Consider the following 16,466-nt stretch of genomic DNA (forward strand, 5'->3'; position numbering starts at 1 on the left):
CACTCATCTGGCACCACCACTGCATGACTCATTCAACCTCTCCTGGTCTTCACCATATCACAAATATTCCCTTTGTTAATTCCACCCCTCTCCCATCCCTGCAAACTTAAAACAAGTTTGACTTCTAACCATTGCCTGATCCTGATAAAATATTATCAACCCAAAATATTATCCCTTTCTACAGATGCTGCCTGACCTGTTGTGTGTTCTTAGCATCTTCTTTGCCTTGCTGCAAACAGCGCAGCCTAACTTAGTGCAAGGTAATCCAATGCTCAGGTCTGCACACCCCTCGAAGAGGGATTCTGCTTGCAGCTGTGTGAAGCCGAGTTTTGAGAGGCTTTCTCACTTTCCCATTCTGATGAAGGGTCTTCAGTCTAAAACATAACACCGCTTCTCTTTCAACAGATGCTGCCTCATTTGCTGAGTGTTTCCACTATTTTGTTTTTTTATTTCAGATTTTCAGCAGCTGCAGTTTTTTTTATTTTTAAAAAGTTCTCCCCTCACTGGACCTTGCAGGATATTTTTCAACTTAACAATCTCAGCAAACTTCAGCTTTCTCCTAATATTGTTGTTTAATTTAGCTTTCAGACACTCCTGAGCGCAGCTTCTCTTATCCTTAGCCAAACAGTGACTCAACAGCCATCAATGTAACTTAGACCTGCGAGCTCCCATTTCTCACATAATTACACTCTTTATAGATGTTGCAAGAAAGAAATCAGTCATTTGAAAGCTGAAAAGATTACACAGTTAGAAAAGAAAACAGCGAGATAAACTATTTCTCTGCAATGTAAACAGGAAATGACTGCAGCTGCCACAAATGTGATGAGTGCTTTGAGGGTTAAACGCAGATATAAAGCACATTATTTTCAACTCCAGATTTCTGGTTTCCTAACAATTTTAAATATTTATGCAGTTTAGTTTTAAGATGCATTACTTCATCCCATTAAGAAATACAGCAAGATAAACACTGCTGATTGCACAACATTAACATTTATAAGCTGCAGCAATATCCTTCTCCGAGCTAATTATTGACCAGTTAAAAGAGTAACGGTTAGTAGCTCTCAGACTGACCTTCCATCCTTTTCTTTAAAATAAATTATGACCATTTTATATAATGCAGTAACCTTGCCAGAAAGACAACTGCTTGAGTCAACAGCACTGAGTGTAATATAATGCTTCCTGCTGCCTTCTTACTTGCTGTTATTTGGGGCATTGACTGTCAACAGCATTCCTTTTTGAAAACTGAACTCTTAAAATCTCTAGTGTGTGCATTACCAATACATTTTAGGAATGGTCACTTTCAAGAAAGATTACAAAATGAGGTGGAAAATTTAGCTGAAGGAAAATTTAACTGACTTTCAAGTGGCAAGGAAGACATTAAAAGGTATCAGAACGAGAGCCCAAGAGAACAAGATAGAAAGGCTCGTAACAATAATGAGCAAGACCACTGAAGACCGTAGACAAGGATGGGACATGAACATCTTGCAAATGGCAGAAGGGAAGCAATGAAGAGCAACAAGGAAAATGATGATGGATGAGCCTAGCTTAAACATCATAGAAAGGTTAGCACAGGAGGTGGTCACTCAACTCATTATGCCTGTGCTGGCATATGCAAAAGGGATGGAGTATAGGAATAAACGCATCTACCTACAACAAGGTTTTGTTGAGGCCACTTCTGGAGTAGTGCATGCAGATTTGGTCTTCACATTTAAAGAAACATATTACATAAGACTCTTCAATTGACCTCTTGTACATTAAAGATGTATTCTTGACCTCACAATCTACCTCATCATGGCCTTTGCACCTTATTTTCTAGCGGCACTGCACTTTCTCTGTAACTGTCACTGTAAATATATTCTGCATTCTGTTATTGCTTTCCCCTTGTTTTTATACAAATATAAACTATTATAAATAAAAAAATATCTAAAATATAATTGTTTGTACTCAATTATCAGCTAAGTAATTAAGTAATTAATTAAGTAATTAACTAAGGAAGGATTCATTCAAATTACTATCAAGTGGCAATTAGCAGTAAGCAACAAACAATCTGTTGGAGGAACAGCGGTCAAGCATCGACTGAAGGGGGGGAAAGGAATTGCCAATGTTTCGGGTCAAAACCCTGCATGAGGACGGAGGGTGGAGAGAGGAGATGGCCACTAACCCCTCCACCTCCTTTACCTGGCTTCATCTACCCATCATCCTTCAACCCGCCTCAGTCCACCAATCACCTGCTGGCACCTATCTCACCACTTCCCCTCTCCTCTTTATACAGGCTATCTTCCCTATCCACACTCAATCCTAAAGAAGGGTTTTGACTCAAAACATCAACAATTCCTTCTCCCCCCCCCCCCCCCCCAGATGCTGCTCGACCCACTAAGTTTTTCCAGCAGATTGCTTGTTGCTCTAGATTCCAGCATCTGCAGCCTCTTATGTTTCCACAATTCCCAATAATCTGCTTCTTGATAGTCACTACCAGGGTCACGTGAATCCAGGCGCATTCTGGCCTTGATCTAAACATGGACGGAAGAGCTGAACACAAGATGTGATGTGGGAATGACTGGCCTTATCATCAAGGCAGCATTTTACTGAATGAGGCATTAATGAGCCCAGTTAAACAAACATCACTGGGAAACAGGAAGAAAACTCTCCATTGGCTGGAGTCATAACTCACATAAAGGAAAATGATTTCTGCTTGGTAAGGGGTGTTCTTAGCCCTGTGAGTTCCTCATCATAGCATCCTTGGCCTAAACATCTTTAACTGCATCGGCAGTGGGAAAGTGGAAGTTTGGAGATGATTGCACAAATGTTCACATCCATTACAAGTCCAGAGGAAGTGAACAGCTCATGTCTGCTTGCAGCATGACTTAAACAACATTTAGGAATGGTCTGATAAATGGCAACTAATAGATGATGCCATCTCCATCTCTACCTTCTCTAAGTGTTGGCCATTTCATCATTTCCATCAACATCCAAAGATCACCACTGACCAGAAACTTAACTGGACCATTCACATAAATACTCCAGCTTCGAGAGCAAGTTAGAGGCTGGGTATTCTGCAGCAAGTGATCCAGATTCTGACATTTCAGCCTTTCTCCAATGCTCAAGGCAGAGTGTATTGGAAGACTTTTCACTTGTTTGGGTGAGTGCAAGTATTCAAGGTGCTCAGCACTGATCTAGACAAGACAATCTTCTTAAATGGTACTTCTCAAGGTCCCTACCTGTTAGCACCTTGGGAATATCTTCACCATAAGGACAGTGACATTCCAAGGTGGCAGCTCACAACCATCTTCTCAAAGGTCATTATGAAAGGCTAATAAATAGTGGCTTTGCCAGCAATGTTCACAGTCCGTAAATGAATAAAATGGTCAGCAGCAGAATTGTTTTAAACAGCATGGAAGTGACAATAGCATCTACGTTGGTTTCTTGAACAGAGGTACTGAAGCAGAGGATGAGAAAAGCAAATGATGGAAATCAGGATCAAACAGTACAAATAGTCAGATACAACCAGCAAGATTAATTGGTGAAGCAAGTGGAATAAAAGCAAGGGACCAGAGACTGTAACTGGAACCAAAGTGGTAGGTTCATTTTTCCTTATAGTAATCTGAAGATAGTTGGATGTCACCTACCACTTAGTGCCAAACAAATAGTACAAAATGAAATCATGTCCAAGAATCCTCTATCTCCAGTTTAACAAATGGAAGACTGAAGTCGAGGGGTGAAGAAAGATACTCTTTAAAAACTAACAAAAATGCCTATTGATGTCACCAAGATGTGCAGGAAGAAGAAGGTGACCAAGCAGAGATTCTTGGATGTGTCCACATTGAGCAAGAAAGAAAAATTATTGCAGGATTGGCTGTTTTTCTATCAGCAGCATTGGAACCATGAAAGGGAGGGAAAGTAACTGGAAAATAGTATAATCAACCATATTAATTGCCAGTTAGACTTAAGATAACAATGAAAATCATGAGGATTACAGTAACTAAAATGCATTTTCAGGAGTAATGGAGATGAAACCGAGTGGTAACAGTCAGTTCATAGACTCAAAAGGAGTCAGAGGCGAGCAATGAGGAGGAGATAATTAAAGATGGACACAAGGAGGACGTTTTAAGAAGGGGAGATTTGATATTTGCCTTGATGGTTTGCTGAAGAAATGGGAACCATTTAAAATTAAATCTCACATGGGCAAAGGAATTAAATTGGGTAATTGGGAATTGTGTAGGAGCATTGGTCGGTCTTGTGAAGAGTGTGACAGGTAGAGGGAAAAAGTGTAGGACACAGCTGCCAAAAGCAAAGACAATTGTATGGGAGTGAGAAATTAGTGGGATTATATTTTATGAATGCCCTCAACCCTGACTGTAAGTAATTTTATGAGCTCCTATGTTTCTTGTTGTGGTGCTCGAGGAAATGTTATAGAAGAGGAATAATTTGATGGAGTCAATGTGTATGGAACCTAGGATTACATTTACCCTCCAGGATGATTCTGAAATAATCAGCGACTAAATAAGGACAAGGAGATGTATTGATATCATCAAACCAGGAGGGCAGTTGCGTGATGATATTGAGTGTATCGTCCGAGAGCTCTAAACTTAAGTCAAGACTTTTAAGTTCTATCTGGCATAAGTATCTACGAGTACCCTCACTATAGGGAGATTATACTGTATCAATCTACACTTCAAAGACCAGTTTACTTCACTACATTAGTCTCCACAGAAAGGTCTAGCTGTCAATAATCACTATTATTCCCAACCAAGGAGAAGATACTTCCAGCTAACAAAGCAGTTTAAACAGTTTATTTTATTTTAAGAGACATGTTTAATTCCAATAAGTAATTCTTAACAACAACTTGTAACTTAGAAATGATTTCCAAACACAAATACAATTCTTACAAGCTAAAAAGTCATACCAACAAGTTGCTGACGAACAAGTCATCCATCGCAAAAACCAAAGGCTGGGGAATAAATTCTAGGTCTTTCTGTAACCCCTTCTCTCTGTCATTCTCTCCTACCCTGACTGCTGTCTAACATTTATACTGTTTTTCCACTTAGTTGACATCATTGCCATGTGATGATTTTTCAACCACATTTTCAGGCCAGGTGACTGGAGTGTACAATTAAGTAAACATGGATCCCCTTGTTCTCTTGTTTATGTTAAGAGGCTGAGCAGGGAATATTGGTTAGAAGCTGAACTTAGCAAACAACAAACATCTTGAGCCTTGGAAAATTTCTGCTGTTTTTGCAAGAGAGATTTTAGCTTAATGAGTGACTACTTCTTGACCTTTGGACAGGTCATGCTGTTGTGCTAAAAAGCTGAGGTTAACAACAAGCCTTCTTGGGACCTCGAAAATGAGTATCCATCACAGTTGCATCAAATAAATATTCAACTTTGTACATTTTGGTCTTGGAGGAAATCAGAACTGCTATGAACGAGAGATGGTGTGGGAAATTGTAATCAGACCATGAAAGCTGAAGAGAGAGGATACTTGGCACATAAATCAAGACATAGGCAGGGCAAAGGTGGGTAACTTGGGAGTTAGAGAGTGAATTGTGGAAGGATTATAATAGCCACAGAAATTGATAATAATGGGAGTAAAGCAGGCCTGAGAAAGTTAAGAGAGTGAAGAAAATGATCAGAGATACCCGAATATTGATGGAGATCTTAGATCCAGACAGGTAGAATGCCAGGAGTTTAAGGAAAGACACAGATGAAGAATGACAAAAGAGAGAAAAGTTTTTACAATGTCAAAAGACATAAAGTTAATGGGAGTAAGTATCAAGAGAGTTCCGAAATAAATTTGTGAATGGGGCTATATAGGTATTCTATATAGCACCTTTCACAACCTGACAATTTCACTGTGTGTTTCACAGCCAATGAAATACATTTTTGAAAAGTAGTCATTATTGTCATGGTAAGGTTGTTATGATGTGTGGGATAAGGGGGGGGGGGGCAGTAATAAAATCAGAAGATGGGACTGATAGAATTATGAAGTTGGATGAAATCACTAAGTAGAAGTAACAAAAAGGTAGGGTGAGACAAAAGAGACATCCTAAGGAGAAACTTGACAAAATTTGGAAAGATAATGATTTTGAATAATTGCTGGAAGAGATTGCAAAAGTAAGGTATTTGAAGGCATAGCCTTGGAAGCTCTAGAAGAGATGCCAAAATGAAACTTGGCATTAATGAAACACTGGTTTAGTAAAGATCGGTACAAATAAGACATCACTGATGATATGCAAATGTCAAACTTACTAAGTAAACACTCTGTATATCTTTTCACAGCAAACAAATGAGACAAAATACCAGCAGCATACAAAAGCCCCAAAAGATTCAAGAGGAGGAAAACAGGAATTTAATATGTATATACTAGTAATGGGGAATATATTGGACTCAACAAATTATGTGGACCTGCTAATTAAAGGAATCATGAGTAGTGAGTGCAGTAACATTAGTTAGACTTTCTAAACTCTCTAGATTTAGAAACTGGCAGCTCAATTAATATTTTAACAAGTATAAGCAGATCAAAGCAAACCAATATGAATTTATGGAAGGATACATCTGGCTTGTTGAATTTTTTGAGACGGTCATTAGATGTCAATTGGAAAATGTCAACATATGCTTTTCTGTATAGACTTTGGAAGGCATTTAACAAGGCTTGGCACAAGAGATTATCAGCATAAATAAGAGTACATTGAATTGGAGATAACTATGGGCCATTGATTGACAATTGGTTGAGAAGTAGAAATTAGATTATTAGCAGATATGACACAGTATTTTACTGGGTCTTTAGCTTTCCACCATAAAAAGCAATGACTTGGATGAAGGAATGGAGTAGTATATCCCTGTTTACAAATGACACCAAGTTAGGAAGAATAGTTATGTAGATGGAAGTTGGAGGTTACAAATTCACATGGTCAATAGACATTGATATCAATTGAAACCTGTATCAGAAGACAACCAAAATTGCTTATTCTTTACTATCCATGTTATAATATTGCACAGTGTCAAACCTACTTCCAGTAAGCAAGTAGGCATAACTGTGGAAGATGATATTAATGTAAGGAAGTATAAAATAATCCACTTTGGCTTGAAGAAATATTAAACTTGGAAACTGGGAAGAAATTAAAAATAACAAAGGAATAAATTAATTTTATTGTCCATTTGCACAAATCATTAAAGATTGCTGCACAGATATGAAAAGTAAAAAGTAAATGGAATGTGGCCATTAATCTCAAGGAGGCTGGAACACATAAGCATGAAAGTTATGCTTCAGCTGTACAGTCTTGGACAGATGCCATCTGGCACATTGCTTCAATTCTAGCTCTAACTCAAGAAAGATATAATGACCTTAGAGAGGTGACACTGCAGATTTACCAAGAGGCAACATAGGAAACTGCATTTTGTTTGTAATTTTAGTGGGGCTGAACCATTTGCAATTTTACAGCAGTAAATCCAAATTCAAAGTCAAAAGGCTTTAAGAATTCACTTTACTCCATTTGCTATCCCAAGGCAGGATGTGTAACCTTGTGTTTCCTTGCAGGTTCCTCTCCAAGTCACACAACATTCTATCATGGTCCTTCATTGTCACTGGGTCCATCTCCTAAAAAACCCTGCCTGTGAGATAACCTTCACTAGAAAGACTACAGCAGTTTAAGACAGCAGCTCACCACCACCTTAGAGGGTAATTAGGGATGGAAATTAAATGCTGCCCTTGCTTGCAATGCCCAGATCCCAGAAAATGAATAAATAAACAAATCGAAATTAGGTCCGTAGTTATAATGTTACCAAATATTTTGTTATATATTAACTGCACATATCAAATCTTAAATATATTTTAAAGATATACCTTTACATATTATATCAATGAAGTTCATTGATAGGCAGCAATAAAAGGCAAACCAAAAGTTTTCGATTAGAAGCATCAGTAACAGATCTTCAAACTTACCTTGGAACTGCTGATCCAGCATCTTCCTGGTGATTGACAATCCATCCTTTTTGGATCCTCCTCCTGCTAGTGTCTCATTCAGAGCCTTAGCATACAGCAAAATTCCATCATAAAAACAACCAGCAATAAAATTTACCTGAAAAATAAAAATGGAAAATGCAGTTTTAGCAAGACCTTCAACTGGACTGTTTGTTGGAGGGTGTTTACAACACTTGTCCTATCACAAATGGCTAAATAAGTTGGACCTGCATTCTCTGGACTTTAGAAGAATGAAGGTGATCTTATTGAAACATACAAGATCCTAAGAAGACATGGCAGAGCAGATGTTGCAATGTTTCCACTGATGGGAAGATTTGAATGAGGGGACATAGTTACAAAATTAGGGAGGTGGTCATTGAAAGCCGTGGTGTGTAGGAATCTCTCACAGAAGGTGGTGAATCTCTGGAACTATCCACCCAAGATGGTTGTATTGGCTAGATCACTGAAGGGGCCAGGTGGCCTGCCTGATCCTGCTGCAATTTTTGAGAGTAATGGTTCCTGGCTACATCTGAAATCTAGTTATATGTATAGTTATATAGCTATATTGTAGTGGATTCTATAGTTTGTAGCCCATTGATGAGGTTATTTAAGCTTGGGGAACCATAAAATATTTCCTTAGATCCAGTATCACATTGAAAGGAAAGATCACATTTGAAAAGACTAGAGACTTGGAATTTCCAATTCTACAGAAAAAAGGACCATACATTAACCTCGTATCCTCTCACACTGGATCCCCAGCCCCATCCCCAGTACGACCAGAGAATGAAAAAGACTTCATACCAAGATTTTCCACACAGTCAGTCTACCCCAAAGCATTTTATGGCTTTTAAAGTATAGTCGCAATAGCAGTATAAAAAATGCAGAAAATTTGCTCATTATAACCTTAAACAACAATATGATAATAACAAACATGATGATCTATAAGAAATATCTATAAAGCAATACCTTGACAGGTATTTCCTAGGACAAACAATTGTTCTTCCCCATTGCACTGAGATCTTTAATGTCCAACTGATGGAGCAAACTGGGCCTCATCTGAATGTCTCGTCTGGAAGACACATATTGGGGCACCCCCACTGTATTCCATTGTCAGCTGCTTGTGTTCAAGTCTTTGGAACAGTACTTGAACTCTCAACCACCTGACTCAGGCAGTGAGAGTATTACCAGCTATATAGCTGCAGGCAGCAGGGCCCGAAACCACATCCAATGCTAATTCTCCTACATTTTGCTTTTTCATTTATTTACAGGATATGGACATTGCTGTCCAACCTTGGTTGCCCTTAAAACACTGTAGCATATATGGCCAGCAATGTGATATTACCAAGTACCTTGCTGGATATTTTCAGAGGGCAGTTAAGATATTAATATTACTGTGAGATATGGTGTCATTTATACGTCAGACTGAGCAAAAATGAAAGGTTCTATTTAAATTTCTACAAAAGTTGGTAGCTCACTGGTCACCATTAATAATACTCTTTTTTTCTAGATTCACCTAATTAATAGGAATTTGAATTCACTAACTACAAGGGTAGGATTTGAATTTGGGCTCTGGATTTTTAGTGCAATACTGTAGCTGCTGTTTCTCTACTCCAGCTGTGTGGCAAAAGCCCATGTCCTCTTCCTCTTTCCAGCTGACCCATTGGAGCAACCTTGTTAGATCTTCAGAAATAGCATCAATTAGGATTGTACATTTTGCCAATTTTATCGAGTTTTGTAAGCTTTCACCACCTCCATGCCAAGCAAGATACAGGAGTGTATGGATTACCCCAGGCATTCTGTTCTTTACACTGAGAACCTCACAAATAGTGGACAACTGCCATGGTTCTCATTAATGCTCACAAGTCGATCCCAATCTTTTTAATCAGGGAAGGATATGCGACTCAATGAACTCTACTAAAATAGAAGTTGGAGGAAATGAGAAGAAAACTTTCCACTGGTGGGAGTTGTAACTCACACAAAAGGAAAATGATTGCTGATTGGGGTGGAGGTGTCAATCATCATAGACATAGGACCACACTACAGGAGTTCCTCAGGGTGGCATCCTAACTGCCCCAGCTGTGACCTCTCTTTTTTCATAATCTCAGAAACAGGGACGCTTGGAGATGACTGCCCAATGCTCAAGTCCTTTCACAGGGAAATGAAACAGCTCATGCCGGCTTGCAGCAGGACCTGAACAACAATAAGGGATAGTCTGATAAACAGCAAGTGGCAAGCAATGACCATCTCCTTAACTACCTTCACTAGACATTGTGCAGTGATATCTTCACCTTTTCCCCCGATGTTAACATCCTGTGATCACCATTGACAAACTTAATGAGACCATTCACATTTATGCTAAAAATTTAGAAGCTGGGTTTCTTCAGCATTTCTTCAGTACATCCTCACAGTCCCCTGTCAATACAGGTAGACTCCATTTTAAAATTCCACTGCTAATTTGGAAGTGGATGCATATCAGGTGGTAGCTGATCTTCTTTGCATAAATTACAATCTTGTCAGCAAAGCTATAAATTGCTCCCAGTTTATTATCATTCAAGTGTTTTTAGAAATTAATTTAGTACTGAATTCTGGTCAGACTACAACAGTTATATACTATTTTTTTGCTCAAAACTGGGGTTTAACTGAGATTAAATCAGTATAATGACTAATGTTAAGCATTTTGGGGCTATGGTCATTACAGTGGAACTAAAAGAAGGACAGAGGATACGGTACTAATACAGACAAATGGAATTAGTATAGATGGGCAAAAAGATCAGCATGGACGTGGTAGGCTGAAGGGCCCATATCTGTGGCTCTATGAAAAGACCAACATTTCAGTAATTAAAATTTCAATGTTGAGAAAAGTGAGAGGTATCCTGTATTTTCCATTTAAAAATCAGTTTTGGGTGCAAAATGCCAGTTAATTTAATGTGTCACAAACCAGCAACAAAAGGAACACACTGAGCATGATTCAGTGTTAAAAACTATTTTATTAATCACTACTTATGATAATACGTAAAATAAAAGTAAAAATGTTAGTATGTTAGAATTCAAAAATGTTAAACCTCGAACGTTAACCCCAAAACTAAACTCTTTGTGTGTGTGTGTGACAAAGTCCCAAACTCCCAGTTCCGGAATGGTTCTTAAAGTTCAGTTCCGCAAGCCATAAGGTGAAACATGAGCAAGGGCTTCTTCAACAACCACCGTTGTCTGAAGATAAGATGTAGATGTAGAAAAACATAGAGAGAGTACATACGAAATCCAAATGTTCCACGATGGAACCCAAACGACACTTCAGTGTTTACTCGGTAGTGACTTCCTCACCCCGAAAAGCATCTGAACCATGGTCGTCCACACACAAATACCTGTTTCCTTCTACAGGTCAGCAACAAAGTGAACTCCACCGGATTACTTCCAACTTCCATACATGGATTTCAGTGGCAAACACAGTTATTGTTTCTCATCCATCGATAGAGAAAACAAGCAGGCTGGTGTCTCTCTCCCTTCTCTCTCTCTCTCCTTCTTCTTCTGCCTTCTTCAACCACGTCATTACGTCCTTTATCTTCTATTGACGTAAGCACGCCCCACACACACATACACACACACTCTCTATCTTAAAGGGACTTTCACTGAGTCCGTAACAAATGTCAGTGCTAAATGAGCTGATAATTCATAAATCAAGATGGAACCAGTAAGTATTTAGAAGCACATGTTGTGTAAAGATAGTCATTGGGAATATTTAAAATTATTGGCTTATACGGAGGCAGTTTAATTTCCAGTTTAATTTAATGGTGTACAATAGACAATATTGGATGTTCAAGAATCTGAATTGACATGCCAGTAACGAGAGCTTAGGCATTGTGAAGAAAGATCATCAATATGAAAAATTAATTCTGTTTCCCTCTCCACAAATGCTGCCTGACCTGCAATGTCTTTCCAGAACATTGTTTTATTTTGGAGTTAAAGCAACCACTGCTTTCTGCTTTAGAATTTGCACTTATGCAGTCCCAGGCATGTCACAGATGTTATCAAACAAAAATTGTACATTCTTCAGCATTCCAAAACTTTTATTAACATAATGGCTGCAAAGGCAGGGGGTTATTAACTCAATTATTCTACAGTCAACCTTATCAATGATAGAGCTACAGCACCTTGCACGTGTTCTTATCTTCTGTATTGTGTGAATCAGGAAGAACAGTGCAATGAAGGCTTTGCTCTGCTAGGATCCAATAGAAGGAAATTATTTCATACAACATCATTCACTTGCTTTTCAGAATGTCCCACAGCTCTTTCGTATTGTTGAAACACTTTTGAAGGGTAGTCACTACTTAAAGAACATATGAATTAGGAACAGAAGCAGGCCACTCTGGCTCTAAGCCTGCTCTGCCATTCAATAAGATCATGGTTGCTCTGACTGTAACCTCAACTCCACAGTGATTTTTTCACCCCTTGATTATCAACAACCTATCTACTGCTGCTTTAAAAATATTCTCTGCCCTTTGAGAAAATGAGTTCCCAAGACTCTTGATCATCTGAGAGAAAGAAATGTCCCAACATCTCTGTCTTAAATGGGCAACCCCTTATTTTTAACCTGCAAATCCTTATTTTAGATTCTCCTCTGAGGGAAACGCCCTCCATACATCCACCTTGTAAAGACCCATTAAGAGCTAATGTTTCTTTCAAGTCCCGTTTCAGTTTTCTAAATTCCGTAAATACAATTCAGTGTGATGCATTGTCCCTGCTGGTAGAGCTGCTGCCTCACAGCACCGGTGACCAAAGTTCAATTCTGACCTCGGGTGATGCCTGTGTGGAGTTTGCATGTTCTCCCTGTGACCATGCGTGTTTCCTCCGGGTGCTCTGATTTCCTCCCACAACTCAAAGACGTGCAGATTAGAAGGTTAATTGGCCACTGTAAATTTGCCCTGGTATGTGGGTGAGTGGTAGAAACTGGAAGGAATCGATTAGAATATGGGAGAATAAAGTGGGATTAGTGCGGGATTAGTGTAAATAGATGCTTAATGATCGGCTCTCTTATGGAAGAATTCAGAACAAGAGGTCACTGTTTTAAAAAAAGCATCACCATTTAACCCAGACAAGGCATTTTGTTTTCCTCTCAGGAGGCTGTAAGTCATTGAAACTCATTTCTTCAAAAGGCAGTGGAAGCAGTTGAAAAATTTTAAGGTAGAGGTGGATCAACACTTGATGAACAAGAGCGTGATTGATTACCTGGAGTGGACAGGAAAGTGGGGTGAAGGTTACAATCTGATTTGCCGTGATCATTTGAAATGGGGAAGGAAGCTGGAGCAGCTGATTGGTCTACCCCTGCTCCCAATTCATATATTCATTCATACAAATTATAATAATAAGTTGAGCCACCAACACTGATCCCTGTGGCACCCCACAGATGACTAACAATGCAAGACAGACAACACAGCAACTAATTTGGACATGGCATGCTCCCACAAACAACAATGTGATAATGACCAAATGGCTTGTTAGTTAATGAGGTTTCCTGAGAAATAAATATTAGCCAGGACATGGCAGCAACCAACTGGAAATTAGTGGTAATTCTGGCTTTGTCATTGAACTTTAGAGAAGAATCATAGTTTTCTCCAAGAAAGGTCACAGCAGTGCCTGTCAGATTAGTCATCCCCCCACCCATGATTTGTGTTGTGACTAATGGGGCTTTGCTATAATGATGAAATGAATTATCCCAAAGCACTTTCTATATATCTCTCCAGAAGCTGAGGAAGCACTGTGTGCATGAATGAGGTGAGCTGTACAACATTTATTACCAAAATTATTTAGTGGTCAGAACTTGGTGTGCACAGCAAGCAGTGATTAACAAGTTGAACATCAGCCATTAACGTACACAGTATTAGCTTCGATAGTGATAATGGATAAGCAACAACAATTTGTACGTATAATGCATTTGAACATGTCAGAGCACTTTGCAGTGGGGGGGGGGGGGGGGGTGTAAAACTTGACACCAAATACAATGCAAGGGAAAGTGACAGACAAAGCGCATTATCAAAAAGATAGTATTTTGAAGGTATTTGAAGGGAAGGAAAGAGACAGCGAATTTCAGAAGTGAGCATAATGGCAAAAGTTGTACTGCTTCTGTTGGTGCAGTGGAGAAAGTGACAGGAAAAACAGTAACTGGAATCAGATGGCTGAGTGATATGGCTGTAGATGATTTCCAATACAGAATGGAGTAAGAGCATAGAGTGACTGTAAAATGCAAGCGAGAACTGTGTTGATTTTTTTTTAGACACAAGGAAGTAGGCAGATATGGAGGTGATGGCTTTGAGGGAATTTGAGAATGTATTCAAGCTGCAGAGTTCTAAGTTGTTAAAATGTGTGAAAGATAAAGGTGGAGAAGCATATTAAAAATTGAGCTTGGTAATAAAATGGAAGTTGAAGTTTTGACCCGTGAGAGAGACTAAACAGAAACATAAATGAACACAGCTCATAGGAAGAGGTATTCTTGGTGAATTGGTTCAGGGTTAAACAGCACAGCAGACTTCGGTGCCACTTGATCAGTCAAAACAACAGGATAAAGCTGAAGATAGATGCAGTTGTCAGCAAGGTCCAAACAGAATGCTTTCAGTTCTGCCAATGTTGTGGCAAAGATCTTTAATTCACCTATGACCTGAATACTTATTTATTATAATTTTCTAAATGCCAGCTAGGCTCAGGTGATCCACTATAAACTTCAGTATAGGGACATTAAGGGCTCAGGCTCCAGCCCAGAATTTGACCTGTCAACTGGAACATTTAAGTTGAATCCTATTTACCTATTCCATTGAACATCTTGTAACAACATGCAATGAGCAGCAGGAATTCCACCCAGTAATCAGCCCAGCATGTCTCCCTCAGGCAACACTCAAACTGTTTAAGGTCCTTTGCTCTTTGCCATACCAACTGTCATGCTTCAGAACATAACATGGAAGAAATTTGTTGCTGGTCACATGTACTAAATAGTCGGTATAGTAGTAGCTAAATGGCAGGAGTAGAGTTCATTGGGCAGCTAACTCTATGTTCTGCACTTAGAGCAAGCACCAGAGAATGAAGTTCTACCCAGGAACTGTTCCATATCTAGTAATGTGTTCCACCATCCCAATAATCACCGGATACTATAATAATGGAGCAGTTAATGGGGATCTGTTTGCTCACATAATGGTCACTGAATTTCATAAGTAATATATTATCTGTGAAGCATATCAAGATACCTCACAGCTATTTGGTGCTAATACGAGATTGGCAGATTCACTTTATTTCTAGTTTCATTCTATTCATACAGTTATTTAATAAGGTATTTAAGCTTGGAGGCTGATCAAAGCATGATGTTTTGCACTGTGGTATAGTATAATAAACTTGGCAACCTAGAAGAAATAAATTTCCATCTGAAACTGTGTCAAGAAAAACTGTTGTCAGTTTTTTACTTTTCCTTAGCATGGCAGTCCTTGACCGAAAACGAATAAATGCAATTAGCACAGGCTGCTATAAATTTCCCTACGTTGCTCAGCAATCAATAAGGAAAATCTTTAAAATGCTTTTAAGGTTTGTGCATTCTAAGCACAACACTACTGGGCTGCTTCTGAGGAGTTCATTCATGGGTACACTTTCCATCTTTGTCTTATTCTTAAATTTATTTTTGTGCAGATAGAGGGGAAAAAGACATTTACAATAAAAGTAAGTTTTAAATTTGTTTCTATTATGGAATTATGGCACAGAAACAGGCCATTTAGCCCAAGACTTTATGCCACCAGCATTCATTCTATGTTCAAGTCTCATCCTATTTTTTCTCTGTTAAATTTAGCTGGATAGTCTATTACTCCCTTCTCCCTCATATTCCTCCCTATAAATACATCGATCTTATTCGCTTCAACCATTTCTTGTGGTAGTGAGTTTCTCATCCTTATCAGTCTTTGGATAAAAAAATTCCATCTGAGGTCCCCACTGGACTTCTTCATGACTCTCTTTTATTAATAACCTTTAATTATGTTATTCCCTAGAAGTGGAAGCATTCTCTCTGTATTCATTCTATCAAAATGCTTTCCTCATTTTAAAGACCTCTATTGGGTCATCCCTCTGCCTTCTTTCTCAGGAGAAAAGAGATTCTTTGTATCCATCCTTTCCTCAAACGTATACCCTCATATTTCTGGTATCATCCAACCAAATCTTTGCTGCACTCTCTCCAGTGCATTAAGGTATGGTCTGATCAAAGTGTGTACAGAACACAAGAAAATAGGAGCAGCAACAGGCCATGCCATTCAATATGATAAGGGCTTATCTACCCCAGGCCTCAGTTCCACTTCTGTGCCAGATTGTCCATAGTCCTCAATCTCAAAATTTTATCTACCTCCACTTTAATAATTCTAATGAGCTAGCCTTCACAACTCTCTGGGGCAGATCTTTAAAGTGAACCTTCTCCAAATTACCTCCAATGATATACCTTTCCTTAAATAAAGGTATGAAAATGGTATGCAATACTCTAAGATCTCACTAG

The 16,466-nt window shown here is 38.8% G+C and overlaps 2 protein-coding genes across 3 annotated transcripts in view; one reads left to right on the top strand and one right to left on the bottom strand.

Annotated features, from left to right (window-relative positions):
* The window catches only part of LOC127579985 (involucrin-like), a 513,761-nt gene that overhangs the window by 195,263 nt on the left and 302,032 nt on the right, over nucleotides 1-16,466 (top strand). The window lies entirely within an intron of this gene.
* The window catches only part of npr2 (natriuretic peptide receptor 2), a 132,720-nt gene that overhangs the window by 103,302 nt on the left and 12,952 nt on the right, over nucleotides 1-16,466 (bottom strand). For both annotated transcript variants that reach the window (XM_052032917.1, XM_052032926.1), the window contains exon 5: nucleotides 7,940-8,075. In XM_052032917.1, the coding sequence (XP_051888877.1) occupies nucleotides 7,940-8,075 (136 nt within the window). The remainder of the gene's footprint in view (nucleotides 1-7,939; nucleotides 8,076-16,466) is intronic.

The sequence above is a fragment of the Pristis pectinata genome, chromosome 2 (genome assembly GCF_009764475.1).
Source record: "Pristis pectinata isolate sPriPec2 chromosome 2, sPriPec2.1.pri, whole genome shotgun sequence".
Classification (NCBI taxonomy): domain Eukaryota; kingdom Metazoa; phylum Chordata; class Chondrichthyes; order Rhinopristiformes; family Pristidae; genus Pristis; species Pristis pectinata.